This window comes from Labeo rohita, chromosome 2 (genome assembly GCF_022985175.1).
Source record: "Labeo rohita strain BAU-BD-2019 chromosome 2, IGBB_LRoh.1.0, whole genome shotgun sequence".
In the NCBI taxonomy this organism is placed as follows: domain Eukaryota; kingdom Metazoa; phylum Chordata; class Actinopteri; order Cypriniformes; family Cyprinidae; genus Labeo; species Labeo rohita.
In genome coordinates, this window is record NC_066870.1 from 8421996 (window position 1) to 8449417 (window position 27422).

General features: G+C 35.1%; 2 protein-coding genes across 2 annotated transcripts; both read left to right on the forward strand.

The window, feature by feature from the left end:
- Positions 1-484: 484 nt before the first annotated feature.
- Positions 485-5261, forward strand: dnajb4 (DnaJ heat shock protein family (Hsp40) member B4). Its single transcript, XM_051133397.1, has 3 exons — positions 485-943; positions 1431-2008; positions 4237-5261. Exons 1-3 carry the CDS (start codon positions 733-735, stop codon positions 4468-4470), a joined length of 1023 nt encoding a protein of 340 aa, XP_050989354.1. The 5' UTR covers positions 485-732; the 3' UTR covers positions 4471-5261.
- Positions 5262-5774: 513 nt separating this feature from the next.
- gipc2 (GIPC PDZ domain containing family, member 2) lies at positions 5775-27051 on the forward strand. The gene is made up of 6 exons (XM_051133409.1): positions 5775-6309; positions 19965-20150; positions 20657-20837; positions 23104-23222; positions 23868-23949; positions 26041-27051. The coding sequence occupies exons 1-6, from the start codon at positions 6043-6045 to the stop codon at positions 26190-26192; spliced, it is 987 nt and encodes a 328-aa protein (XP_050989366.1). The 5' UTR covers positions 5775-6042; the 3' UTR covers positions 26193-27051.
- The last annotated feature ends 371 nt before the right edge of the window (positions 27052-27422 follow it).

The window sequence follows — 27422 nt, forward strand, 5'->3', positions numbered from 1 at the left end:
GGAAAGGCCAGCTTTGAACTTCATCAAAAGATCAGTCATCAGAAGTCTTTCCATTGTACCACTTGTATTATTATGATGTTATGAAGATATTTTAAGGCACAAATCAGATTTTATTAGTTCAAGGTTGGTTTAATAACAATGTATTATCTACTGAAATGTACATTATTTACTAAACAGTTCATACAGCCACTAAAATGATCATAAACATCAGTTAGAGGAGATAAACTAATAAGACAGACAGACAGACAGACAGATAGATAGATAGATAGATAGATAGATAGATAGACAGACAGACAGATAGATAGATAGATAGATAGATAGATAGATAGATAGATAGATAGATAGATAGATAGATAGATAATTTTCACAGCACAGAATTTTCTCGGAGACACAGACTACACCGTTACTCGTGCTCGAGTGAATTTAGATTTATCTGAAATGGGAAATGACGTGCCCCCGCTATTACGTTCTAGAAAGCACACTCTGATTCCAGAGCGGCTCTGGTACAGGGGAGGGAGCAATGGCTATTTAAAGAGGGTAAAATAACACAAGATCTTTAGTGCTGAGTAACCGCCTCCAAACAGACACAACAGGATCAACTAATCCTCTGTATCACGGTTTAAAGAGGCAGGATTTGACACTGTAGCCACGACAGTGCTTTTATTCACTAGCTTTTTCAAGAGACTGACGAATCCTCGGGAAGCAGCGCCTACCGGGACTGCATAGGCGAAAATGGGCAAAGATTATTACAAAATATTGGGAATCGCAAAAGGAGCATCAGACGACGACATCAAAAAGGCGTACAGAAAACAGGCTCTGAAATGGCATCCTGATAAAAATAAGACGGCCAATGCGGAGGAGAAATTCAAGGAGATCGCGGAGGCTTATGAAGTTCTTAGCGATCCAAAGAAACGAGAAATATATGACCAGTACGGCGAAGAAGGTAGGCTTGCTTCATCTCTGTAACATCTGTAATAACAGCGAAAGGGGTTTAATACGAATGCTTAATCCTTCTGTCTGATAATCCCTTAAATATCTCGGATGTAAATGTTATAGTAATGACATAGAATCTAAGGATATTTACCGTACGTTAGGTTAACATGGTTGATAACATATATACAAAGTTGACCATACGGAATCATGGTTTTATTGTCCTTTTAGTGCTCTTTACATTCTTTAAAATAAAAAACAATCTCTGTATGTGTTGTGTATTTAAGCGTCGAAATTGGATGTGACAGCTGTTGTAATTAAATATATGTGGTCTGACGTGCGTATGATTAATGTGTGCTTACTTATTAGGGTTACCGCAGTGGGATGCATAATAATTCAAGCTTTTAGTGTAATGGGCCCTGTGGCCTAAATCCACCTAAATCCACAGTTTTTTTTTTTCAGAGATAAAACGTGTTTTCTTTAAAATATGTGCATTTTAGGCCTTAAAGGAGGTGGAGGGGCGTCCGACGGGCCAGGAGGCAACTTCACCTACACCTTCCATGGAGATCCTCACGCGACGTTTGCCACGTTTTTCGGGGGAGCCAATCCTTTCGAGATATTTTTTGGAAGAAAAGTCAATGGACGAGATGACGATGACATGGAGGTGGACGGGAGTGACCCCTTTGGCTCTTTTACGAGTTTTAACATAAATGGATTCCCACGCGAACGGCACGTTGGTCAGGGCGGCCCGCCGCGCAGAAAGCAGGACCCCGCGATCCACCACGAGCTCCGGGTGTCCCTAGAGGAGGTCTTTCATGGGTGCACCAAGCGCATGAAAATCTCACGCAAGCGCTTGAATCCAGACGGTCGGACTTTGAGAACCGAAGACAAAATCCTTACTATTGAAATCAAACGAGGGTGGAAGGAGGGAACCAAAATCACGTTTCCACGCGAGGGTGACGAATCGCCTAATACTATTCCTGCTGATATTGTTTTTGTCATTAAAGACAAGCCTCACTCCCACTTTCGACGAGAGGGGTCTGATATCGTGTACCCGGTCCGGGTCAGTCTGCGCCAGGTGAGAGAAGCCACTTACAAATGAATTTGTCCATCCATCCATCCATCCATCCATCCATCTATCCATCTGTCTATTCATCCATCCCTCTTTTCATCACCCTCTGACTGTAAAAGTCCCTAAAAGCACACATACATTACAGAGATGTCTATTTAACGTCTGCATTTACATCTGCAAGATGTATTTTTGACGTGTTTGCTCATCTGCAATACATCTATAGGACACCTTTTAGATGTCAAATAGATATCTATTAGATGTCTTTAAGATGTTTATGGTTTAGAATGTATGTCATCTGTCAGATGTTTGTACACACACAGCAGATGCTTTCCAGATCATGATTTAGAATGTATGTAATACTGACATCTTACAGATGTCTGTCAGATGTTTGTACACTGCAAATGCTTTCCAGATCAACCCTGATAGCATATGTACATCACAGAGATGTCTGACGTCTGCATTTACATCTGCAAGATGTATTTTTGCTTGTATGTTTGCTTATCTGCTATATGTCTATAGGACGTCTCTTATCAGATGTCAAATAGACTTCTATTAGATATCCTTAAGATGTTTATGGTTTAGAATGTGTCATCTGTCAGATGTTTGTACACACACAGCAGATGCTTTCCAGATCAAGTGATCTTTAACAGACATCTTACAGACGTTCGTGTGCTATCTGGGAAGTGATCTTTAACAGACATCTTACCAACGAATGTGTGCTATCTGGGTATCTATCTATCTATCTATCTATCTATCTATCTATCTATCTATCTATCTACCCTGATAGCACACGTACATCACAGAGATGTCTAGCTGACATCTGCATTTACATCTGCAAGATGTATTTTTTTGAGCGTTTGCCTATCTGCAATCTCCCATTAGATATCAAACAGACATTTGTTAGAGGTCTTTAAGATGTTTATGACTTGCCAACGGATGTGTGCTATCTGGGTATCTATCTATCTATCTATCTATCTATCTGTCTATCTGTCATCTGTTTGACTGTCTGACTGTTGTGTTTTGCTGAAAATAAGATGGTAATTAGATGAAAATTAGATGCTAATTCTTTTTTTTTTTAACTTCTGAAAAGCATATTTTACAGTATTTTACAGTACATGCAACATACTTTTTAAACCACATATGGTATGTAAATTTACAGCTGCCCATCCATTCATCCATTTGATTTTAAAAATGTTGTCTTGTTGAACATAATATAGTTTTGCACCTAGATTATGTAGTAATTCATAATTTTTACTTCAGAAATAAATAAATACTTTATAAAGTATTTTACAGTAAAATTAGGCCTACATATATGAAATGTATACCTCTTATAAATCCCATTAAATATAAGTTAATTTTCCACCATTTACAGTAGGCTAAATTACAGCCAATTAACATGTTTTTACTGTAGCATTTGTTTTTTACTTTTACAGTCTATAAATCTATCTCTGCAGGTTTGTGTAAGGCATGGTTTTGTAAATTTGCCTAGCTAAAAATGTTCAATTCTTTGTGTGAAATCTCATCTCTTACATAATACAGTTTGGACAGGAAGGAATGAGCTATATCAGCTGTGGTGAGATGCCAGAAAAGGAGCTCGCCCACTGAAACTGTTGCAGGGCCATCAAGATGCACATATATGGCAGAATCATTGATAGACAGTCCTGTGTCTGTAAATGTCATGACACAAGAGTGGCCGTCAAACCAATAAATTATGCTTTTAGGCTGTTGGATGGGATGTAGGTGACAAAAGGAAAAGAGTTGGATATATTTTTGCACACAATATCTGCAGTATAATGATTTGAAATGACAGTAGATATTTGCCCAGGTTCTTGCTGTTCCCAGCTTTCTGGTGCTTGTCATTTTAAGAAGAACATATTGTGAATCACGATTTAAGAATACCATGAAAAAAATGAAATGAATGCAGATCTACAAGTAGATCCAATACAATTGAAGAGTTATCAGAGTTGAAAGCGGCTCACACCAGGCATACATAAAAACTTCCAATCTTTTTTTTTTTATTTTTTATAAATGGATGACAATTATGCTGCTACAATTAAACAGTGCTAACAAGACTGCTTTTATGTGTTTTTGTCTCATTAGTAGTAGAACTAGCAGCATATTTAAAGTTTAGAGAATATTTCAGTAATAGAATATTATTATTAGGAATATTGTTTTAAAGTGTTACCAATATTATTCATCCTACTAACAACTGTTTTGTATTTCTTTGCTCATAGTCATTGTGTGGGTGCTCCGTCACCGTGTCGACGATAGACGGTAAAACGTGCAATATGAAGATAACCGATGTTATCAAACCCGGCATGAGGAAGGTCATTGCTGGACAAGGACTGCCCTTCCCAAAAAACCCAGAACAAAGAGGGGACCTCATTGTGGAGTTTGATGTGAACTTTCCTGAGAGTCTGCCATCTAATGCCAAGGATGTCCTGAAACGACACTTACCGGTGTCATAAAGTGGGCTTGGACAAACTTTAGTGACATTTCTACATGAACAATTCAGTCCCCTTCATATGAGGACTAATTTGACAAATCAAATTTTGAGAATGTGCAATTTCTATTTTTTATCTAAATGTTTGTTAAATATATATGTATGTTATATATCTACTACATATATATGAATTATGTTGCATGCTTGTGTATGTCAGTGACAGTGCCAACTTAAAGTGCAATCAGTGTCCGAATATTTTCTTCTCGCAAAGTTACTGTTATTTTTATGCTTCTTTTGAATTGTGCAGTATGAAAAGTTTCATTGAAATCAGTGTTTTACAGACTGAATTATACAGATCTATTTGTTTGCCTTTTTCAAGTAGATCACATCTGTACTGACAGATCATGTACTGTTCTTCTTTCTAAATGCACAATCTGATATAATTTTAGTAAACAGTGGCCTGGAGTGAACTGCGTGATGGTGCCATGGATACTTGCCTTTATTTGTGATACTAAAGCAGTTAGACAGACTCAACTAATGCCTTTTCAGATCTGATATGTCAGATCCTTGTAAATGTGAGCAACGGCTCACATAATGTAACTGTCTTTGACAGAGACCAAAAATTTGGTTACCTGTGCTGTGGGTTCATAGCATACCATGTTTATTCATGGGAAGTTAGGAGACCGTTTGCATTATTAGAATTATTTGATTATACATTTTCACTCTATTGACTACTCTTAGTGTTTGTGTTGGAAGTGTATGGATAAATCTTCATGACAGAATTAATAAAAACTGTAGAAGGTACAGATTCCTCAAGCCGCCTACTGTACACGTGATTCATTGAAATATCCACCAGAGGACGCCACATGTTCAAAATCAGACTACGTGAGGGAAATAAGATCCAAAATATTCAGCAACCTTTACTAAGAATTAGTCATCGTATTAGAATGATGGCTGTGATTTCTGAAAGCAGAAGCGAGATATGAAATCTCAATGAAAACACTGATTGCAAACAAGACTGTATTTTACTAAATAAGTAAGAGTGAAAGGCACGAAGATGTATGAAGTTATTTACACTGTACTGGATGAAATAGATTATTACGCTTCAAAAGGAATATTTGTTATCTATAGTTGCCCGTACTGTTACGTGATCTGACTTCTGAGAGAAAAGTGTAGGCTATTTTTGTACTATTTATAGTACAATAATTATTACTGGTAGGCGTAGCTATGTTTATCTTCATCTGCTTTCACCGGTTGGAGTTTGAAAGAAAAAAAAAATTAATTGACACCTGAGCCAGGTAAATGAGTTTCTGGATGACGTCACGGCGTCCTGTAGCGCGCGTGCGTTCGGCCATAGAGTTGTTCATTGTCTGCGCCTCAACGGCAGGAGAGTTTACAGTAGATCCGCATATCGTCTATTTCTAATCTGCTACCCGTTGAATTTTACTTTTTAGCCCCTGGCTCGGTTTCGAAGAGTGGGAACGAGCGCGCTGAACCAAAAGAACACATTCAACAGGTTGATTTCCGTCCTTCAATGCATTAGCTGTCCGGTTCCCGTGTACTTCATTCCCCTTACGGATTTACAGGAGGAGCGAACATGCCTTTGGGGCTCAGGAAAAAGAAAAACAAGTCGAGGGAAAGCTCGAACTTAGTGGAAAACGAGGAGGTCAGCGGACATGCAGGTGTCGGGAAGTCCGCGGTGAACGGTGGCGGTCTGCCTCCTCCACCTGCCAGCTTGCGACCGAAACTGGTGTTTCACACGCAGCTCGCACACGGGAGTCCCACGGGCAGGATCGAGGGCTTCACGAACGTCAAAGAGCTGTACAACAAAATAGCAGAAGCGTTTAATTTAAGACCGGAAGAGGTAAATGTCAACTGTTAAATATACTTCAAAATCTCAGTGTGAACTTGAGTCAGTACGTAGGCATGAGTCAGAAACACATTACACAAACGAAGTTGCAAATCAAAAACCTCCCCGTGAACTACAGTGTCTGGTGTTTGCATAAGGTGCGTCTTTTCTGGGTACAGGGAACTGAAAATCGGGAAAGTCGTTGGCATTTTTTTTTGTCTGATGATAACCAGCTTTGGTTTTCAGAAATGAGTTCTGGTTGTAGTCTGTGAAATGATAAAAATGTCACATGGGTCAGTGGCAAATAGGGGTATTTGATATGATGAACAAAAGGAAAATCTTTTAAAAATCTAGTTTAAAACGCATGTGCCAAGTTTTGTATCCATACTGCTGTTTTAGGGAAACATGGTGGTAATCATCAAATAGATTGTATTAAGATAATTCAACATGACCTTAATTTCACCCAAATGATGTGCACAACCTAATCTGTACAATAAAAAAAAAGTCAAACAAGGTGCAACATACCTTTTTTTTTTTTAAATATGATAAATACAAAAGTCAAAAAAGTTTCAATTCAAGTAAAAAAAAAAGTTTCAATTTCATTTTTGGCATAGTTCTGTTTTGTTATTGTAGTGATAATATTTGTATTATTTGCATTACTTAACATATTTTTAATTATTTACTAATAGATAATATTAAAAAAAAGTGGGATAGCACTGACCGCTATACATGATTTTAAAAGCACCACATAAATCACTTTTAGCTTATAATTTTTGTAATAAAAATCTTGAAGGTGAAATGCCAACACGCATTGAAATCCACAACTGTTTTACAATTTGGTGAATTGGTGGCTAATTCATATCTTGAAATATATGTTTGTTTGTTTTTTGTACAAACTGACAATTAGCTTCTTTTTTTCCGCATGCAAAACCTGTCAAAGAAATTCATATAAAAAAACACCACCTCTCAATATAGTTACGTTTTTTCAGGATTAGGTTGGAAATCTTTTTAACAAATTTGGAGCTTGTAAGGTTTTTGAATTTGGGATTTGGAACTTGTATGGTTCTTAAATTTTAAATTCAGCTATTGGAGATTAAAAATAGTTTATAGACTTTTGTGTTCACTGTTTTTGATTCTGGGTGCTTTAAATCAGTGCGTAGATACTTTCTAAGTCAACAGAAAACTAAAAAGCATTGAATATGAAAAGATTCTCCTGAAAGAACCAGGTGTTAAAAAAAAACAAAACTATTGGTTGTAATTAAAACGTTTGTTTTTGTGTCAGTGAATTTTGTGTGGCCTCTCATATATCAGTTGGTCTTCATTTGAGAAAGTGTCCTAGAATAGCTGCTCTACTAAAAACACTTAAGGGGGTTCATCCCAAAAACCAGTCAGACTAGTAACCGGACTGTTTGGACAGACTTATCGGGTGTGTGGTGTTTAAAGGTCAGCTAACAGATGGGATTCTGAAAATAAATCATCTGAGGGCCATGTGATTTTTAACCATTAATTATTTGCATGTTCAAATGGTGGGTTCGTTGATAATGGTATAGAAGCATTGCAGGTCCTCAGAGGAAGTCCCTCACATCCTGTTACAGTGGGCACAACCCTAACGCATGATAATAAATTGCTCTAGTCTCCCCCTGGGATGGAGGGAGTGTGGAGAAGTGCATACTCTGCAGCATTTACTGTTTTGCATGTGTTGTCTATTGATTCTTAGCTCTGTCTTTACCAGGATATTTGGATAAATATTTTTGTATCCAATAAACTGGCTTGTATTTGGGATTTGAGCAAGGCATTCAAACCTTCAACGTGTCAACTTTCAGAAAATAAGTATACCCGGTTAAAAGGGCAGTGTCGAATAGGTTAGACGACCCTCTGTTAACATGTTAACGCTTGTACAACATTCATTACCTTCCTATGCAAAATTAATGTGACAAAGAGACTCCTTTTGTCAAGTGACTAGCAGACTGAAGCCAGACTTCTCAGCCGTCATTGTTGGTGGTTATATTGGTTTAACACAAGTAAAAAGAAATTCATCTGTAATTTCACAGAACTTCACTGGTCAAAGTCTGTTTATTACCATGAGAGTTGCACATGCTAGACTGCGTGACTACACAGAAGTGTCTTTTCATGGAGCGAACATGTCATTTGTTTAGCATTTGCATGCAGGTGCTGCTGTCTGGACATTGCGATGTTGGTTTTGCTTTCTATGTTTTGTAGGATAGGTTGATTAGAAGGATTCGTTGATTGTTGTGTCCTCAATTGTCTTAGAATTAGCAGGCCTAACCAGACTAGACTGAACATTTGCTTTAGGCCTTCAAACTGCTGCATGTTTTGACTAGTTATTTTTACTTTATTTTCTTACCAGCTCATGTTCTGAGCAAGCTAGTAGTGTATTCTGCATTCATCTCCTCTTTGAAGTCCTTATTAAAACTAAAAATGAACTAGAATGTTTCCTTCTATGTGAGTGGAAGTTATGTGGCATTGCTAATGGAGTTATAATCGGTGTTAGACAAGTTGTGACCTATGCGTTTTCCATCAGGAGCAGCGGTGAAAATGTTTCATTTGTGTTATTTTAAAATTCAAATGAGTTGTCAATGAATAGACCTAGAAAAAGCTGGACAGACAGCAGCAATGCTGATTAGCATCAGTGTTATTTGGTGTGGCAGGTACACACAGTGTATCTCTGTGTGACATCAGCATATGCTTCTATGTAAACTGTAAAAATGGCCTCCAGTGAGGATATGTGCAATATAGATTCCTGTACTGCATCGTAGACTGTATCATCCACTGTAGATACGAGACCAGTTCTCTGTAACCATTTGAAATCTGACTAAACACATAATTCCAGTTGTGTCAGTATAGAATTATTCAGTGACAAGGTATGCAATTCCATATTGTTGTTTAAATGGGGTGAATTTTGTAAAGCCCAGCAGGAACATCAAAAAAAAAAAAACAAAAAAAAAAAAGTAAAGCATTTTATATGTTTTGTGTATAAAACTAAGCCCACTTTAGATCTTGTGTCCCTCAGAGTACACTGTAAAAAACAATTTGTTGAGTCAACTTAAAATAATTTGTAAACTGGCTGCCTTAAAATTTTAAGTTCAGTCAACTCAAAAAAAAGTTTATTCAACTTGAAATGTTAAATTATACTAAGTGACAACTTAGATATTTTAGTTGAATCAACTTAAAATTTTAAGGCAGCTGGGTTACTAACCCATCTGTTAAGTTTAGCAAACACAAATATCTAAGTTGTTACTTAGTACAACTTAACATTTCAAGTTGACTAAACTTATTTTAGTTGACTCAACTTAAAATTTTAAGGCAGCAGGGTAACAAATTATTTTAAGCTGACTGAACAAATTGTGTTTTTTATTTTTTACAGTGTAGCTAATATAGGCTACAATTTTTTAAAAATGTCCTTTTATTCTGGGAAAATCAACCAAGAATATTTCATGACTCATCCTGCACTACACACACACATTTTTGTCCAGTCATATTTTTCCCGCCCACCAACACCACCAGCTACCTACTAGCATTATGATTCATGACGAAAACGTAACTAAAGCATATTGGCCATTACAAAAAAGTTAAAAGGAGACAGTCCTTTTAATGTGTAAGAATTCATGTTTCCAATGCACAATTCCTGTTTCAGTATGTCAGTCATGGGAATAAGTATACCATGGGGTTTTTAAGAATTCGTTTGACCATATTTCTAATAATTGATCTATCGTTAGAACAGTATTTGTGCATCAAGGTAGTATTTGCTGCAGTGCCTTTATGCTGGTTTAATAAAATTGTGTCCTGACACAGAGATTTACATTATTGTGTTGTCACCAGTGGTATCTGTGCTTTATCGGAGTATTTTTATTTTAAGGCATTTTTACTGCATCATATTTCAAAGCATATTATAATATTGTGCTTTTTACTTCATGTTATTTAATTGATTCAGTCAAAGTGAGTCTTCACTCCTCCATGTAGCAGTTTCATATAAAACGTGTATGTTTGCGTAGTGTTCTTCTCAAAATATTTGCTCATTTTTATGACACCACACATTTACACACATTCGTTTAATGCCGTCAAACAATTAATTGCAATTAACTGCATCCAAAGTAAAAGTTTTTGTTTACATAATGTATGTCCTGTGTATATATAAATACACACATGCATGCATATATTTAAGAAAAATGTTATCTTTATATATTGAATATATTTATATACAATACATGAATATAAATATATACATGTAAATATTTACAAAATATATATTGTATGTATGTGTATTTATACATAAACAATATACACAGTATACACACATAAACAACTTTTTTTGGATGCGATTAATTGTTTGACAGCACTTTTTCTGTGTTCTTGTTTGCACACTTGAATTATCAGTAACAAAAACTGATATTTTAGTATATTGCAGAATGTTTTTGTATAATAAATCAAGTAATTTTGTACTTTTACTCAAGTACTTGATTTGTGTACATCACTGAGAAATGCAACGCTCAAAAGTAATACAGATAACAGAGTTTCCACGGGTCTTTAAAAAGTCATACATTTAGTTATATCAAATTTAAGGCCATCAAAATCTAAAATGGCACAACAAAGTCTTAATTATGATTTCAAGAGATCTTAAATTTGGGAGCAGAAAGCAAAAAAATGTGATGTGGCTTAATGTGATGATTAAACTTCAAAGGGAGACCACTGGCAGAGAATACATTTGCATTTTCAATTGGCTCATCTGCTGTTTTTGTTCAGATCACTGTGGAAATCGACCCATGTTTTTATTCAGCAAACAAGTAGAGTTGTAAATTTGAACTGATGGATTGACAAGAAGCTAATGCATTATAAAAATCGAAACAATTAAGACAGTAAAATATATTTATGCATTTTATTAATATAATAATTCATTAATAATAGTTTAAATTATTATAATTGATACTTTTTACTCATCCATTTTCTTAAAAATGGTCTAAAGGCTGTTTTTCTTTTGATAAAACTTATTTCTGTGTTTGAAAACCTGCATCTGAACTGTAAATTGTGCTTTTTAGAGTCATTTTACAGATTATTATGTTAGACATATCTCTACCCTGCTCATATGGTATTAATTTTATTTCTGCAGGTCTTAAAAAAGGTCTTAAAAGTCTTAAATCTGATCTTAAAAATCCTGCAGATACCCTGAATAAGAATTTGAAGAAAAAAATGCCATGCGTAAGCTCGAGGACATATTAAGTTTTATTTTCACAGAATTATATTGACTTTTTATTGAATTATATTAACTTTCATAAATCATTCAACACACTCTTCCTCGTGGATGTCTTCTGCCATTTCTTCTCACACTTTCATTTATACGTTTTGTGATTTACCTGTGTGTCATATTATGTTGTAATACTTGTCATTCACACTGAAAGCAAAGGCTGATCCTACTCAGGGTCATTATAAGGAATATAATTTATCAGTGTTGTAACATGTCCTTCAAGTATGTACTTGCTGTTGTCAGCTGAATGGAATGTGTTCAAACACAACAGAATTTCAGTCGCACCTCTATTGAAACCCGTTTAGATGGTTATGTTGTAACTTCAGACGTCAGTCAGAGTATTTTGAATAAACATGTTTTACCATATGGATGTTAGATTGGATTGACTTTATTTTATTGGATACAAAAAAAAAAAAAAAAAAAAATAGCAGAAACATTCCATTTATTCGGCTACCACAGTAGGATAGTTCTCCCAAATCTGTAGGACTTCCATGGAACACAAAAGAAGTATTTTTATTCTGTGTCAATGAAATTAAACATGGTCCAGTGTTGTTTTGGACCCCATTGACTTTCACTGTATGGACAAAAATGTGAAACCTCTAAATTTTAGAAAGAAATTCATATAGGTCTGGAATGAGAGTGAGTAAGTGATGACAAAAATGTAATTTTTTGGGAAACTTGTTCTCTAACAGGTGTCATATTTACAAGTGTGTTAAAAACAAAGTTGACCCAATTAAGAATTTCACTAGAATGATCAACACTCTTCATTCACAGCGTGTAAACAGGGAAGTCTTGAAAGCTGGTAGTTTTGAAAGCTTCCTTTACCTCACCAATGTTAATGGTTACCTATGGAAAAATGTTGAGTCTTATTTTTCTGTCGTGAATGGATTTACACAGTAATCTTTAAGCTAGCTGGTTAGTCAGTCGTTGTAATGAATGATTTGATGATTCTTTTCACTTTATCATCAAACATGTTCGTGTGGTGTTAAACCTGGCTGCTTCAGCATTTTGACCTGTTAAACTGTGTTAATCTTTCAAAGCCCTGACCTACCGTATACATCACGTTTGTTCTTTTTTTGGACCGATATTAATGCCGGCTTAATCTTTAGGCTTAGCTCTTTCATTCATTCATTGTAATTAGAGCAGATTGCCCCGCCAAGACCCGAAAATAGCACCTGGTTGTCAAAGAAACAGGCCTCTCGTTCCTTTTATCCAACCAAAAATGGAGATTTGTCCCACAAATCACTTTATTTCTTCAGAAGTGTTGTAGTAGATTATTACAATCCTGTATATTGGCTGACAGAATTGTTTTGATAAGTTCTTTTCGACTTCCTGCTCGTCTCAAGAATGTGATTCTGTAAAGGTCGGCCTGTTGCAATACTGTCTGTGGGTGTGCCTCGTATCGAAGGTGAAACATTTGCCAGTTGAAGGAGGTTTTTTTTCTCATGTGATGTGGGCGGGTACGTCACGGCGTTGCTGCCGAGGACGTTCTGTGTCTCTAAAAACGTGAGATGTGTAAGAGGAAGCATGATGTCAGTTGCAGCCTTGGTAACGCAGTGTGGGTGTCTGTGAATCCGCCCACTGTTATGGCAAAGATCCGCCTCCCAGCCTGCCAGGGCGAAGCAAAGCTGGCCATCTAGTAGCCAACAGGCCTCTCCTCCCCTACCCCCCCTCCTGTCCCTACGAAAGCTCCCTCTTAATCCTGGGCCTTTTGATAGGCTCTGGTAACCAGGGCAACAGTCTTGTATGCATGTCAGCTGATGTGTGTCCAAAGTGCCCGCAGTGCACAAAAGGGGGAGAAAACAAGTCGTCTTTGTTGGAGTGGCTGCACCACCAAAGGTCGTTATAAAGAGCTGATATGGACTGATCTTTTCTCTTACGTCTCTGTCAAATTGCGTCCAAAGGTTGCCGTAGCCTAGAAAATTAGCTTGTTTGTAGGTGTTTACAATCAAGTTATCATGAAACAAATAGAACGCTTCCGTCTTTCTTGACTTGTTGTATAACACTACTGTGCAGAAGTTTAGTTTTTACCAAGTGTTGATTGGCCCGACTCATCAGCCATCAACCTTAAATCTGGTGTCTCAGGTTGCCAGGTCTCATGTTTCCTTGCTGCTGCCAGGAAGTCACACTGACAGACATGATGCCAGATTTCGAGATGACTGACACCAGGGTGACTCCATCTGTCTGTGTGGATATCTGCATTCGGGGGTCAACAAAACACTGTTATTGGATTGGCAGCATCATGGGATGGCCATGAAAATAGCCCAGTGTAGACTGTAGATGTCTCGCATTCATAGCATAGCAAGTTCTTCTTGCTTTCTTTGTTTTAGTATTATACTGTGTATATGCCAGTATGAATGGAAACTAGCTTTGGTACACTCTAAAAAATCCTGGGATAAAAACAAGCCAACTTGGGTTATTTGGCAACCCAGTGCTGGCTAAACATTGGACAGAACACATGCTGGGTTATTTTGACCTTGGTTAGGTTGAATGTTTTTTTTCCCCAACATGCTGGGCTGTTTTATTTTAGTCAACTATTGTTAAAAAATGATTATATTGCTGGCTTAAAATGGGCTAGAAATTAAAAATCACACACAGTTTATGTTATGCAAGGCAAAGGCGTTTCCTTATATTATGTAAAACGACTGCTGCTGACGCAGCTGACTGACTGTTGCATTGTGTAAAATAATATAATTTACAGCACAGTAAAGAGATTATATATAAATAAATAAAAAATAATATGTGCACCAAGCTTTATTTCACTGAAGAAGTGCACCAAATTGGTGATGCTGAGAACTGCTCTCCCCTGTAGAGGACAGCACTTTAAGAGTAATAACAAGCTGGGTGCCGCAGACAGATGCCGAATGGCGGCGCCAGTGTGCGTACACACAGAGAAAATATTGTGTTCAAATTTTAAAGATGTGGGGCGATGCAATGTGACACTGTGCTTCTCATTCAGTGTGCGACAGCAGCTGGGTTGTTTTGTCGGAGACAGGCTTAACCCAGCGGTTGGGTAGAAAGAAATAACCCAATATTTAATAACCCATTAAAAATGCCCCAGCAGCTTAGTTATAGTAAAAAACTACCCAGCACTTGGATAAAAAAAAAAAAAAACCAGATAAAATGACCAAACTAGCTGAACACAGCATTTGCGTTTAAAAAAAAAAAAAAAAAAAAAAAAAAAAAAAGCATTTTTTGAGTGTAGTGAGACACTTGGTACTGTAGCATGTGTAACTAAATCATTGTTGTGGCATTTTTACAAAAAAATTAATTAATTAAAACTATATTATTATATTATAATTATATTATACATAATAGACGTTTTGAAAAAAAATATTATGTATTAAAAGAAATCCATCTTTTTAATATGCACTACTTTCACATTTTCTGCGTTGTTTGTGGGGAAAATTCTGTGAAATAGATTTAAATGTTTTGAAACATGTTAAGTGATGATAACTGGTAGCTGAAAAAATAGCAAATTAATCAGAATATTTAATTTAAAAAAAAATGTTGGAATTTTATTATAATTTGAAAACAATCTAAAACGATTGTATAGAATCCAGTTAAAATAAAAAAAAAGGTCCTATACTGGATTCATTGAAACTCTAGGGTCCTGTGACTTATGCTATGCAGAAAACGTAGGCAGAATCACAGAATCCAGTCATAAAAATGGAATTTACTGAATAACGCGGAATGTCACAGAATTTGCCCAGTTTGAGATGAATAAATCAAAAGTAGGTCAGTACACGTAAATAAAAATGCAATATAGACTAGTGTCTGAGAACATTAAGCCCCAAAAGTGCTATTTAAATAGGAACCTGCATGTTCTGCAGCTGTCCCTGTGTGAGTCAATGGCACAGATGCATGGTTTTGTTTACTACACACATACTGAAGCATGCAAAATGCTTCAGCGTTTTCAGCCTCTGCTGCCTCCATATATGAGTACATGAACACATAAACATAATCTTGCTCACAAAGACATGCTCTGAGAGTCAGTTAATGAACATTGTCCCTTTTCTTTTGAGAAAAAAATCTTCATATCATATACAAACAGAAACTTAAAAGTCTTCACAGCAACTCGTCAAAATAAAAGTTCAGTTTAAAGGAGTAGTTCACTTCCAGAACAAAGATTTACAGATAATGTACTCACCCCATTGTCACCCAAGATGTTCATGTCTTTCTTCAGTCATGAAGTTTTTTTTTTTTTTTTTTTTTGAGGAAAACATTTCAGGAATTATCTCCATATGAGAGATGCAGTTTAAATGCAGCTTCAAAGGGCTCTAAACGATCCCAGTCGAGGAAGAAGGGTCTTATCTAGCAAAACAACATTTTCTTAAAAAAAATGCATGTGCTTTTTAATCTCAAATGCTCGTCTTGTCTAGTTCTGCCAAGCGCATGTATAATCCAGGTCAGTACAGTTAGGGTAGGTCGAAAAACTCCCATCTCATTTTCTCCTCCAAGTTTAAAATCATCCTACATCGCCACAGAAGTACCGACCCAGTGTTTACAAAGTGAACTTGCAAAGAAGGTCAAACGCCCTTTGCAAAAAAAAAAAAAACCCTAACTGTATTGACCTGGATTACACAAAGTACGCATGCACATGGCAGAGCTAGACAAGACGAGCATTTGAGGTTAAAGAGTATATACAAATTTTTTTTTTTTTTTTTTTTTTTTTAAATGACCAATCGTTTCGCTAGATAAGACCCTTCTTCCTCGGCTGGGATTGTTTGAGCCCTTTGAAGTTGCATTTAAACTGCATTTTGGTGGTTTAAAGTCATAGGCAACATAAAGTCCACTATATGGAGAAATATACTGAAATGTTATCCTCAAGAAACATAATTACTCATTGACTGGAGAAAGAAAGACATGAACATCTTGGATGACAAGGGGGGTGAGTACATTATCTGTAAATTTTTGTTCTGCAAGTCCTTTAACTTGAAGAAACTATGACAGAAATACATAGCTTAATGTAATGAACATTATTTTTAAGGAACATTTAACTGAATTTATTTACTAGAAAAAAACACACAGCACAGTATTTCTGTATAAAAATAATAATAATAATAATAATAATAATAATAATAATTCTTTATTAAATCAACTAATTAGACATGCTTTGATTATTAATATTTAATGAAACCATTAAAATAGAATCCAGGAAATTCATGGAAAACTGAATTTGAGAAAAAAAAAAAGAAAAAACTTTCACTGGGCCTTAAAAGTGTAATTTTTGTTAAAATTGCTGTTAATGATTTCAATTAATCAGACATGCTTTTGATTTAATATTTTGTCATTTAACCATTAAAACAGTCTGTTGAAACAGAAAAAAATTGGAATCTGGTAAAAATAAAACTGGTATTATAAGCCCATAAAACTCCCACAGGATATTTTAAATTCATGTTTTTGTTGTTTTTTTGTTGGTTTTGTTTTGTTTTGTTTTGTTTTGTTTTTCTTCCTCTTTGTTAGATGTGTTGTTATTTTTGAGGAAAACCTATATATGTTGTACCCTGGAATAATGTTTTGCATCTGGACAGTTAAAGGAAATAATTTAGGGAGCTATAGAAGGTTTGTATCACTGATAGATTTTCTTGTAATTCCTTATCATATTTTTCCTGTTTTGAAAATTGCAGACATTTTACAAACAAAGGCAAAGTTTCTGTGAAGAATATAACTGCTTTCAAAAGAGTGCAAATGTTTTTGAGAAAATGCGAAGTTTGGTTACACTTCATTTCGATAGTTTAGACATTCTAGATTGTTAGTTAGAGGTAGATTTGTACTTGCAAAGTAACTTGTCAGTAGAACGTATCTTGGCAGATCATCAAATTAAACAAATACAGTATTAAGCAGCAGTAATACTCTGATGACTTCTACAGGTGATATGTAGTTGCAAAGTTACTTATAGTTAGTAGAATCTCTATCAAAATTAAGTGTTATCCACAGTAGGGGTGTGCGTTATGACGATTTTTGATCATGGACCATAAAAATGTCTCCACGATCTGCTTCTGAAAAAATATCGTAGTTTCGTGAAGCGTACAGTGTGCCTCGTCTCAATATACTGTACAACACAACATACATTCACTCACGGGACACTGCACTTATTCGCACTTATCACAAAAGTGCATTATTTGCATGTGCTTTAAAGCCTTGCTGGTTAAATAACGCTATTTTGTCCGCACGCTGTTCTGTGCTTCATAAGCCCGTACACCTGAAGCATGCGCACGCTAAAGCCTGTAAAACAACGCCTGGTTATTGGACTAAGCTATCTTTCACGTCTGATTTGCTAACACTGTCAAAAACACAAGGATTACATATAAACAAGATTGGTTATGTATAAAGTCAAAGTAAACAGTTGAGAGAAAAACAACGCGTGCCTGTATATTAGATGCATGCAATTCTTAAAGCGACAGAACTAAACATGCGGCCGATTGTCATTGAAGAGACAGTTCGGCCAAAAAATGTACTATGTTGTAACAAAACCTCTATGATTTTTTTTTTTTTTTTTTTTTTTTTTTTTATTGTGCTAAAGGTATTTTGAATAATGTGGATAAGAGTAGGTGATCCCCACCGACTTTGATAGTGGGGGAAAAAATACGATGGAAGTAACTGGGGACCAGCAACTCTTTGGTTACCCACAACCTTCAAAATAAGTTTTATGTTCAACATGTTTTATGTTATAAAAAAAACTCAAGTGTTAGTAAATGATGACATAATTTTTGGGTGATGGTAGGATAATAAAACAAAACACACAGAAAAATCACTCACTGCTCTTGACTAAAGAACTGTTGCTTTTATCCACAAGTTTCCTACGGTCCATGAGGCCTTGCGTCAAAAAAATTTTCATATTACTTGTATGACTGGGTATTTACAATTTTAATTATTAAATTCCCAATTAAAATGTACTCCAAAGTAAGATCTAGGGGTTGAACATTACCATATGAATGAATCGTGAACATGACTGGACAGATAGTGAGGCTTCCACGAAAGTGATTTCTACGTTAACAAGCCTTGAATCGTTTTGTCATGTCATTTCACTAGTTGACCGTCATTCAAGATTTAGTGATCCAAACTTGCTAACGATGTGGGAACACAAATTTGAAAAGCCTCTTTGTTAATTAGCACACAAAATACCGTTGGTATACTACGTCCGCCGCCTCACCAGAAGGTGTACCCACTTTCATTTTTACAGTAGCGCCCCCCGGAAACCTGTGGATAAGTCAATGTATAATTTTTATATATAGTGTATATGTTTTTATTTGTATATTTGTTAATTCAGTTTCTTGAATGCTACTGCTAAATACACTTACTGTACCTGAAAATTAAAGCACTGTTTGTTTTATTTGTATAAAATGTGTGTTTGTAACATGTAGCCTATCTTTGTGCTTATTTTTTTTAATAACAAAGATAAAATAATGACAAAGATTTTTATCTTCGCCCACTTGGCCTAAACATCTGCCATTCTTTTTTATTTTAGATTTTGTTACCTTGTAAGGCTTTGGTTTTAAGATAGGGAAATATTTTGGCTGTACTGCTCAGATAACTAGCAAAATAGCAAAACCAACGTGACAAAGAATTGTGATTAAAACCGTGAATCGTGATATTTCTGAAAAAAAAATTGTGAGATGATATTTTTGCCATATTGCCCAGACCTAATCCACGGTTTGTCTGGGTAACAGAAAAGTTATGTAAGCAATCATTTTATAACCACCGTAGTGGTTATAAAACCACCGTAGTGGCTTAGTGCTGAATCCCTTAAGGGACAACATGATGGTTAATAAAGAAATTACACTGCGAGATGGGAGAAAAAAATATTTCAATGCTTTTGTGTTGAGACTTTGACATTCACTCATGAAAATTTATGCAGGAAATACGAGGTAGGAGGAAAAACTACATTTCAACTATTTTGTGACCAAACACAAAGCTTTGTTTAATACTTCAGTGCAAAAGTGCAAATTCTCATTGCTGTTTTATTTTTTAAAAATGTTATAGTATGTTCGGTGAAGGTATATTGGTCATTTTATTTATATATATATATAGACATGTATGTGTGTATGTATGTATATGTGTGTGTGTGTATATATATATATATATATATATATATATATATATATATATATATACATATATACATATATATATATATATATATACATATATACATATATGCATATATACATTTTTTTGTTTGTTTTTTGTATTATTTAATTAGTTACTTTTTAGTTATTACTAATAGTTATTATTCAGTGACCCTTTTAAACATTTTCTAATATAATGAACATTTTACATTTTGGTGGAATCAGCTACTAAACTAAATTTAGTACATTTGCATAAATCCTCAATGTTCTCATTGTTCTCTGACTTGAAAATGCCATCTCACCATAGCTGGAACTCTCCTCTCGATGTTTTATGACAGATCCTATTTTGCACACTCAACACCCACAAAATTGATATGGAAAAGCTGCTGGGAGGGCAGATAGGACTGGAGGACTTCATCTTCGCTCACATAAAAGGGCTCAAAAAGGAGGTGGAGGTGTACAAATCTGAGGAGGCACTTGGCCTCACCATCACAGACAATGGAGCTGGATTCGCCTTCATAAAGGTAGACTCGTAATAATGCTTTCACTAGAACAGGGTGTTATTTTGAAATGCCACCCCTCTAGCAGTGCAATTAGTATTGCTCATAGCTTGTAGTACCAGCACTGCCCTTGTACAGATAATGATTTGCATGTTTTTTAACGTAAACACATTTATTGCTTGAAGAGTATTTTATGACTTTCTATAAGTTATGTGAGATCCCTCTGCTCAAATAAATGTATTTACTCTGTTTGCTTTCAGCTACGTTTGAGAGAAGTTAATAATTTAATTTAGGTGGTGTCATTTAGAACAACACCAAACTGTACTTGTTGGATTTGTATCTTTAAAGCAAAGTGGTAACTAACAATTGTGTTTTAGACCCATTTTTGAATTCCTTACATGTGTTATTTTAAACCTAGGTAATGGTTAAAGTAAAAGTGCACCAAGAATACATTTCAGTTGCTACTTTAACATGTTAACAAAAGTTATTATTAAATATGAAGCGCTTATGTGTTTTTTTCCATTTGGCAGCGTATCAAAGAGGCCAGTGTGGTGGATGGGGTAAAGGTGATCTGTGTGGGAGATCATATCGAATGCATTAACGGAAAGAACATCGTCGGAATGCGGCATTATGAGGTGGCTCGAATGCTGAAAGAGCTGCCCAAGGATCAGTCCTTCACCATCAAACTTGTGGAGCCCATGAAAGCCTTTGGTTTGTCATTTATGCTTGTTAAAGTACTACTTTTTCTTGATATTCTTGGTTTTGAACATTGTATGTATGTATGGAAAAAGAACAAATCTGAAAAAAGACAAAGATCTAGACCGTAGAGTGCAACAGTAATTTCTGACGTAAAAATCCCAGTTATATTTCTCAATATAGACTTTTTTTTTTTTTTTGGCATTTTTGCCTTTATTAGGATAGTACAGATCAGAACTGACAGGCAGCGAAGTGGGAGAGAGATAGGGGGTGGGATTGGGAAAGGTCTTCGAGTCAGGATTCAAACTCAGAATGTCCATAGCGCAACAGAGCTGTATGTCAGCGCACTGCCCACAAGGCTATCGGCGCCGACAGACATTTATTTTTAACGATAAAGTATACATTATTTATGATGCACAACTTGTGAGCTCTAAATTTGATAAGTGATGGTATTTGCTTCTGAAGAGGCCACAAGTTGATGATTTTGAATGATTTTGTCCAAAGTGAATTGTATTTTGAAAGTGAAATGTTTAATTGCTGAATTTCCAATGAAGCACTACACTACCCATAATCCTCAATAGAGATCCACCAATCAGAGAAGTCCCTGCAGTGGAAACTGCAACAGATAAGCTTGGAAAATAACTTGTAATTGTAACTGAGACTTAAACTACTTTTTTGAGCTTTCATGCTTAATTTCTTTAGATAATTTGCCCTACTTGATTTGCTAACAGCCTGACAACATATATTAAATACACTTTATTTTTTGCCTCATATCCAAGTGTTTTAAAGGTGAAGTCCACTTCCATAACAAAAATTGACAGATAATGTACTCACCCCTTGTCATCCAAGATGTTATTGTCTTTGTTTCTTCAGCCATAAAGAAATTTTTTTGAAGGAAACGTTTCACCATTTTTCTCCATATAATGGATTGATATGCTGCCCCAATTTTGAACTTCCAAAATGCAGTTTAAATGCGGCTTCAAACGATGCCAAATGCTGTTGTAAATGATCTCAGCTGAGGAAGAAGGCTTTTGTCTAGCGAAACGATCGGTTGTTTTCATAAAAATAATACAATTTACATGCTTTTTAATGTCAAATGCTCTGCCTGAACTGTTTTTTCCAGTTCATGACAGTTAGGGTATGTCGAAAAATTCCCATCTCACGTTCTCCCTCAAAATCGCCCTATATCGCTGTTTTACTTTTTTTAATAAGGGTGTTTGATCTTCTTTGCATGTTCACTTTGCAAACTTCTGCAGTGATGTAGGATGATTTTGAAATGATTTTTGAAGTTTTTTTTTTCGACCCTAACTGTCTTGAGGCAGAATACACAGAGTTCAGGGAGAGCAAGACAAGACAAGTGTTTGAGATTAAAATTTATTTATTTTTTTATGAAAATAACCGATCGTTTCACTAGATAAGATCCTTCTTCCTCAGCTGGGATCATTTACAACCTTATTTGGGATCGTTTGAAGCCGCATTTAAACTGCATTTTGGAAGTTCAAAATCAGGGCACCATAGCAGTTCATTATATGGAGAAAAATGCAGAAATGTTTTCGTCAAAAAACATAATTTCTTTATGACTGAAGAAAAAAAGATATGCACATCTTGGATGACAAGGGGGTGAGTACATTATCTGTGAATTGTTGTTCTGGAAGTGGACTTCTCCTTTAATGTTGTGGTTCATAGCTTTTTTGTGAAAATGGAAAAAATAAATTAATAATACTAAAACTGTTATTGTTGCACTCTATTAATATACATCATAGGGCTGCACGATTATGACAAAAATCACAACTGTCGATTATTCCCTTAAATTTGTAATTGCGATTAATAGTTATGATTATCACAATTTACATTGAATGATGTTTTGAATAGCTTTGAAACAAAGCCAATTTTATTTCATTGTTTGAAGCAACTGCATGCCACATTTTTATATATATTTTCATCGTTAAATATAAAAAAGTAAGAAATTGAAAAATTTAAACAATTAAAAAGAAAAAAAAAAAAAACTTAAGATAACCTGTAGGAAAAACACACACAGTCTCATGCACACACATCTTAAGCAAGCAGAATAATGTAAGTGGAATTTTTTTTTTTTTTTTTTTTTTTTTTTTTGGTAATTGTGCCTTACATAATTGTGGCATCTGTAATTGTATCACAATTAGAAATTCGATTAATTGTGCAGCCCTGATAAATCATCTTATCTATTAAATGTCATTGTGTTGATAAATGTAGATTTAATGTTTAAAAAAAAAAAAAAAAAAAATGTTCTTTTACTTGGCAGAGATGCTTGAACCAAGATCAAGAGGAGGCGGAGGCAAAACTTCAGGAGATGGCAAAGTAGGCACAGGCAGAGAAACCCTCAGATTGCGCTCCAAGGGTCCTGCAACAGTCGAAGAGATGGTAACTATGTTATCTCAATGTTGCAATTTTGAGTTTATATCTTACAGTTCTGACACGTTTTTCGCAATTCTGAGAGGAAAAGTCAGAATTCTGAAAGATAATCTTACAATTGCTAGGAAAATTTTCAGAATTGTGAAGGAAAAAAAAATCATATTAAAATCTTTTTTATTAAAATACCTGTCAGGAAAAAAAAACTGAATTGCAAGATTAAAATGAAGAATTCAGGTCAGAATTCACTATCTTGGAATTATAAGGTTATATCTGACATTTTGGTCGAAATTGAGTTATTCACATATTCTTATTCTGTGACAACTTATTTACATTCTGTGATGTTTCTTTTTAAGCTGTGTACATTTTTGGGCCTATTTTTAGAAAACAGAAAAGGGTTCTATTTAGTCGATGGAACGCAAAAACTTTAGAGCTAAATATCTCAAAAGTGCTCAGAATGCTGATGGAACCTTATAATTCCAAGGCGGCGAATTGTGCAACGAAAACTCAGAAAATTGAGAGATAAAAATTACCTTTCATTCCATGTTGGAAATAATCTTGCATATGTAATCATATTTGGTACAAGGTCACAGATAGTATTAAGAGTCATGACATTCACTTCAAAAGTAAATCTATTGCTTTTCTTTTACTCCACAGCCCACAGAGTTTGAAGAGAAAGCAGTGAAGAAAGTGGATGACCTTCTTGAGAGTTACATGGGCATTCGAGACACTGAATTAGGTGAGATTTCTGTAGTGTGCTTCACATCATGAAGTGTACTTCACCTTTTTTTAATAACATCATGTAAGGATGATCTTGTGATCTACTTAAAGTTGTTTTTAGTATTATTTATGTTGATATTTTGTGAATATTGTATTGTCAGTGTTTTTAATGCCTTGTGATGCACTTTCAGCTGCATATCTTGTATGAAATGTACTATACAAATGAATCTTTATTATTTATTAAAGAAGTCCACTTCCAAAACAAAGATTCACATATAATGTACTCACCCCCTTGCCATCCAAGATGTTCATGTCTTTCTTTCTTCAGTTGTAAAGAAATTGTTTTTTGAGGAAAACATTTCAGCATTTTTCTTTATGTAATGGACTGATATGGTGCCCCGATTTTGAACTTCCAAAATACAGTTTAAATGCGGCTTCAAACGATCCCAGATGCATTTGTAAATGATCCCAGCCGAGGAAGAAGGGTCTTATTTAAAGAAACGATTGGTTATTTTCATTTTAAAAATACAATTTAAATACTTTTTAATCTCAAACGCTCGTCTTGCCTTTCTCTCCCTGAACTCTATGCATTCTGGCTCAAGACAGTTAGGGCATGTCGAAAAACTCCAATCGTATTTTCTTCCTCAACTAAAAAAATAATTACAGACTCATCGTACATCACTGCAGAAGTACTGACCCAGTCTTTGCAAAGTGAACATGCAAAGAAGATCAAACACCCTTAACAAAAAAGGTAAAATGGTGATATAGGACGATTTTAAAGTTGAGGGAGAACATGAGATGGGAGTTTTTTGACATACCCGAACTGTCATGAACCAGAACAAAAACAGTTCAGGCAGAGTAAGACAAGATGAGCATTTGACACATAAAAAGTTTATAAATTGTATTATTTTCATTAAAATAACGATTGTTACGCTAGATAAAACCCTTCTTTCTCGGCTGGGATCGTTTACAAGCGCATTTGGGATCGTTTAACCACATTTAAACTGCACTTTGGTTCAAAATTTTGTTCAAAATCGGGGCACCATATCAGTCCATTATAAGGAGAAAAATGCTAAACCATTTTCCTCAAAAAACATAATTTCTTTATGACTGAAGAAAGAAAGACATAAACATTTTGGATGACAAGAGGGTGAGTACATTATATGTTATTCTTTGTTTTGGAAGTGGACTTCTCCTTTAAGACTTCTCCTTTTGTGTTACTTCTGATATAAAACAAACTCTCAGATTTCAAATTCTGTCCATTTTATTAGGAAATTCAAGCAATAAATACCGTCTTGGCAGTCTTTAATATGGCATGATAGATCCTAGCTTTTGTGTACTCGTCTGTTCATAATCAAACGCAGAGTAAAACATGAGTGACAGTTCCGTTTTTGTTCTGGATCCAGCACTCTGTTGCTACACTGGAGCGCACTCGCCACCAATTGGATAGGGGTGGGAATTACAGCTACAATTTTACAATAGACCACCCTCAGTGTAATCTGTCAAAATGTGTGTGTGCGTGTGTGTGTGTGTACTTGTTTTTGCTACATTGTAGCAAAAGGACAGTAAAACCTGAAATTTTTGACATTGTGGGGACCGGCCTGCAGTAAATTATGTTTATCTGAAAGTGTAACGATGCATATATAACAATTTATATATATTATAATATATATATATATTTCTATATTTAAATTTACATACTTTTTAACCACAAATGCTCAACTTGCACTAGCTCGACCTCACGCATTACATAATCACGTATGCGGTGTTTACAAAGCGAATGTACAGAAAAAGTCAAGCGCCCCTTACAAAAAATATAAAACAACGACATCAGAAGATTTCGAAGTTGGAGGAGAAAATGAGATGGAGTTTTACAACCTGTTGATCACCATTGAAGTCCACTATATGGACAAAAAATCCTGGAATGTTTTCCTCTAAAATCTTTTTTTTTTTTTTTAACTGAAAATCATGAACATCTTGGATGGCATAGGGATGAGTAAATTATCAGGATTTTTTTTTATCTAATCCTTTAACAAATATCACTAACATGTGTTCGGCTCAGAGAAATGCCAAATGGGATGACTTTATCCTCTTTCTCTCTTGTCTACAGCTGCCACGATGGTTGAGGTTGGCAGAGATAAGAAGAACCCTGATGAGTTTGCCATGGCTCTGGATGAGGCTCTTGGTGACTTTGCCTTCCCAGATGAGTTTGTGTTCGACGTCTGGGGAGCCATCGGTGATGCTAAACAGGGACGGTTTTAAACGCTGCTACACACACACACACACACCACCACACCACACATTAAAAAACTGAGCTGAAATCAAGAGCATCCTGTTCAGTCATGCAGTTTATAGCTAGCATGCTGAACATTTGGATTTATGTGATTTGATAAAAAAATATTTTTACAAATAAATAATATTAAATATCACCACTGTATTTTCTTTAGATAATACATTCTCAAACCTTTCAAAGAGCTTCAACAGCAGTTAAGCACCAGGTTTTGACCTATCAGGATGAGAATCTAGAGAACTTATTTCTGTTTTAGCATTTGTAGGTGAAGCTGGGAGTTTATGATATTTAAAAAACAAGGGAAAGGGTGACATTTGAAACACTCTTTTGCATAGAGAGAATTTTGTATAGAATTATGGATATACAACAATTGTCTTTTTAGAGCTATTTTAGAATTTTTAATTTATTTAATAAAGTGATGAAACCTTTAGAAAATTTGCAGCTTCGGTAGCTGATTGTCATATTTTAGTCAATTCAAAATATACACATGAACATAACATTGGAAGTTGTCATGTAACCTTAAAAATAGTGCCAACCAGACAAAGTTAATTTAAGAAATATCACAAATGAATCGATATTGCATGATTGATTTCACTGTTATGAGTTTATTGTAAAATACAATCCATAAGGGATCACTTTGTATGATAGATGTTTGTTTTTGTGTGCCTTCACTTTTGTGTTGTCAGTTTAATTTTGTATGAACAATTTCTTTTGTGCTCAAATCACAGATTTTGTCTTTGCCTGTTTTTTTTGTTTTGTTTTGTTTTTTTTTTTTTTTTTTCACATTTATTAAAGGTGAAAAAGGAGGAATAAACTGCTTTGTGAATTTGATCATTTACTGTATTATTTTTAGCAACATTAGGTAGGATATAAATATATATATATGTTTCCTAAGATTCTTCTATTATCTGTTGAAACCCACAATAATATGACAATTATTAGTAAGTTTAATATATATAAAATCATCATTTATTGGGTATTTTCAATTGGGAGGTGACTGTCCCAAACCCTAACTAATTTCAGCTTATGCTGTGATGTGGTCGCTACCAAAGCATATATATATATATATATATATATATTAATCTTTCATTTTAATGTATATATATTATATATTGTATGTTCCCGAATTGTGTGTTTTAAGTCCGTTGGCTGAGACTGATTTTAACTACACCCCTATATTTATGATCAGGAAATATTCACTC

Excerpts from the sequence above, each read along its gene's own strand:
- dnajb4 (XM_051133397.1), top strand. The coding sequence starts at position 733 with ATGGGCAAAGATTATTACAAAATATTGGGAATCGCAAAAGGAGCATCA. Across the intron at positions 944-1,430 it reads TGACCAGTACGGCGAAGAAG|GCCTTAAAGGAGGTGGAGGG; the intron begins GTAGGCTTGCTT and ends TGTGCATTTTAG. Across the intron at positions 2,009-4,236 it reads TCCGGGTCAGTCTGCGCCAG|TCATTGTGTGGGTGCTCCGT; the intron begins GTGAGAGAAGCC and ends CTTTGCTCATAG.
- gipc2 (XM_051133409.1), top strand. The coding sequence starts at position 6,043 with ATGCCTTTGGGGCTCAGGAAAAAGAAAAACAAGTCGAGGGAAAGCTCG. Across the intron at positions 20,151-20,656 it reads CTGGATTCGCCTTCATAAAG|CGTATCAAAGAGGCCAGTGT; the intron begins GTAGACTCGTAA and ends TCCATTTGGCAG. Across the intron at positions 20,838-23,103 it reads GGAGCCCATGAAAGCCTTTG|AGATGCTTGAACCAAGATCA; the intron begins GTTTGTCATTTA and ends TTTACTTGGCAG.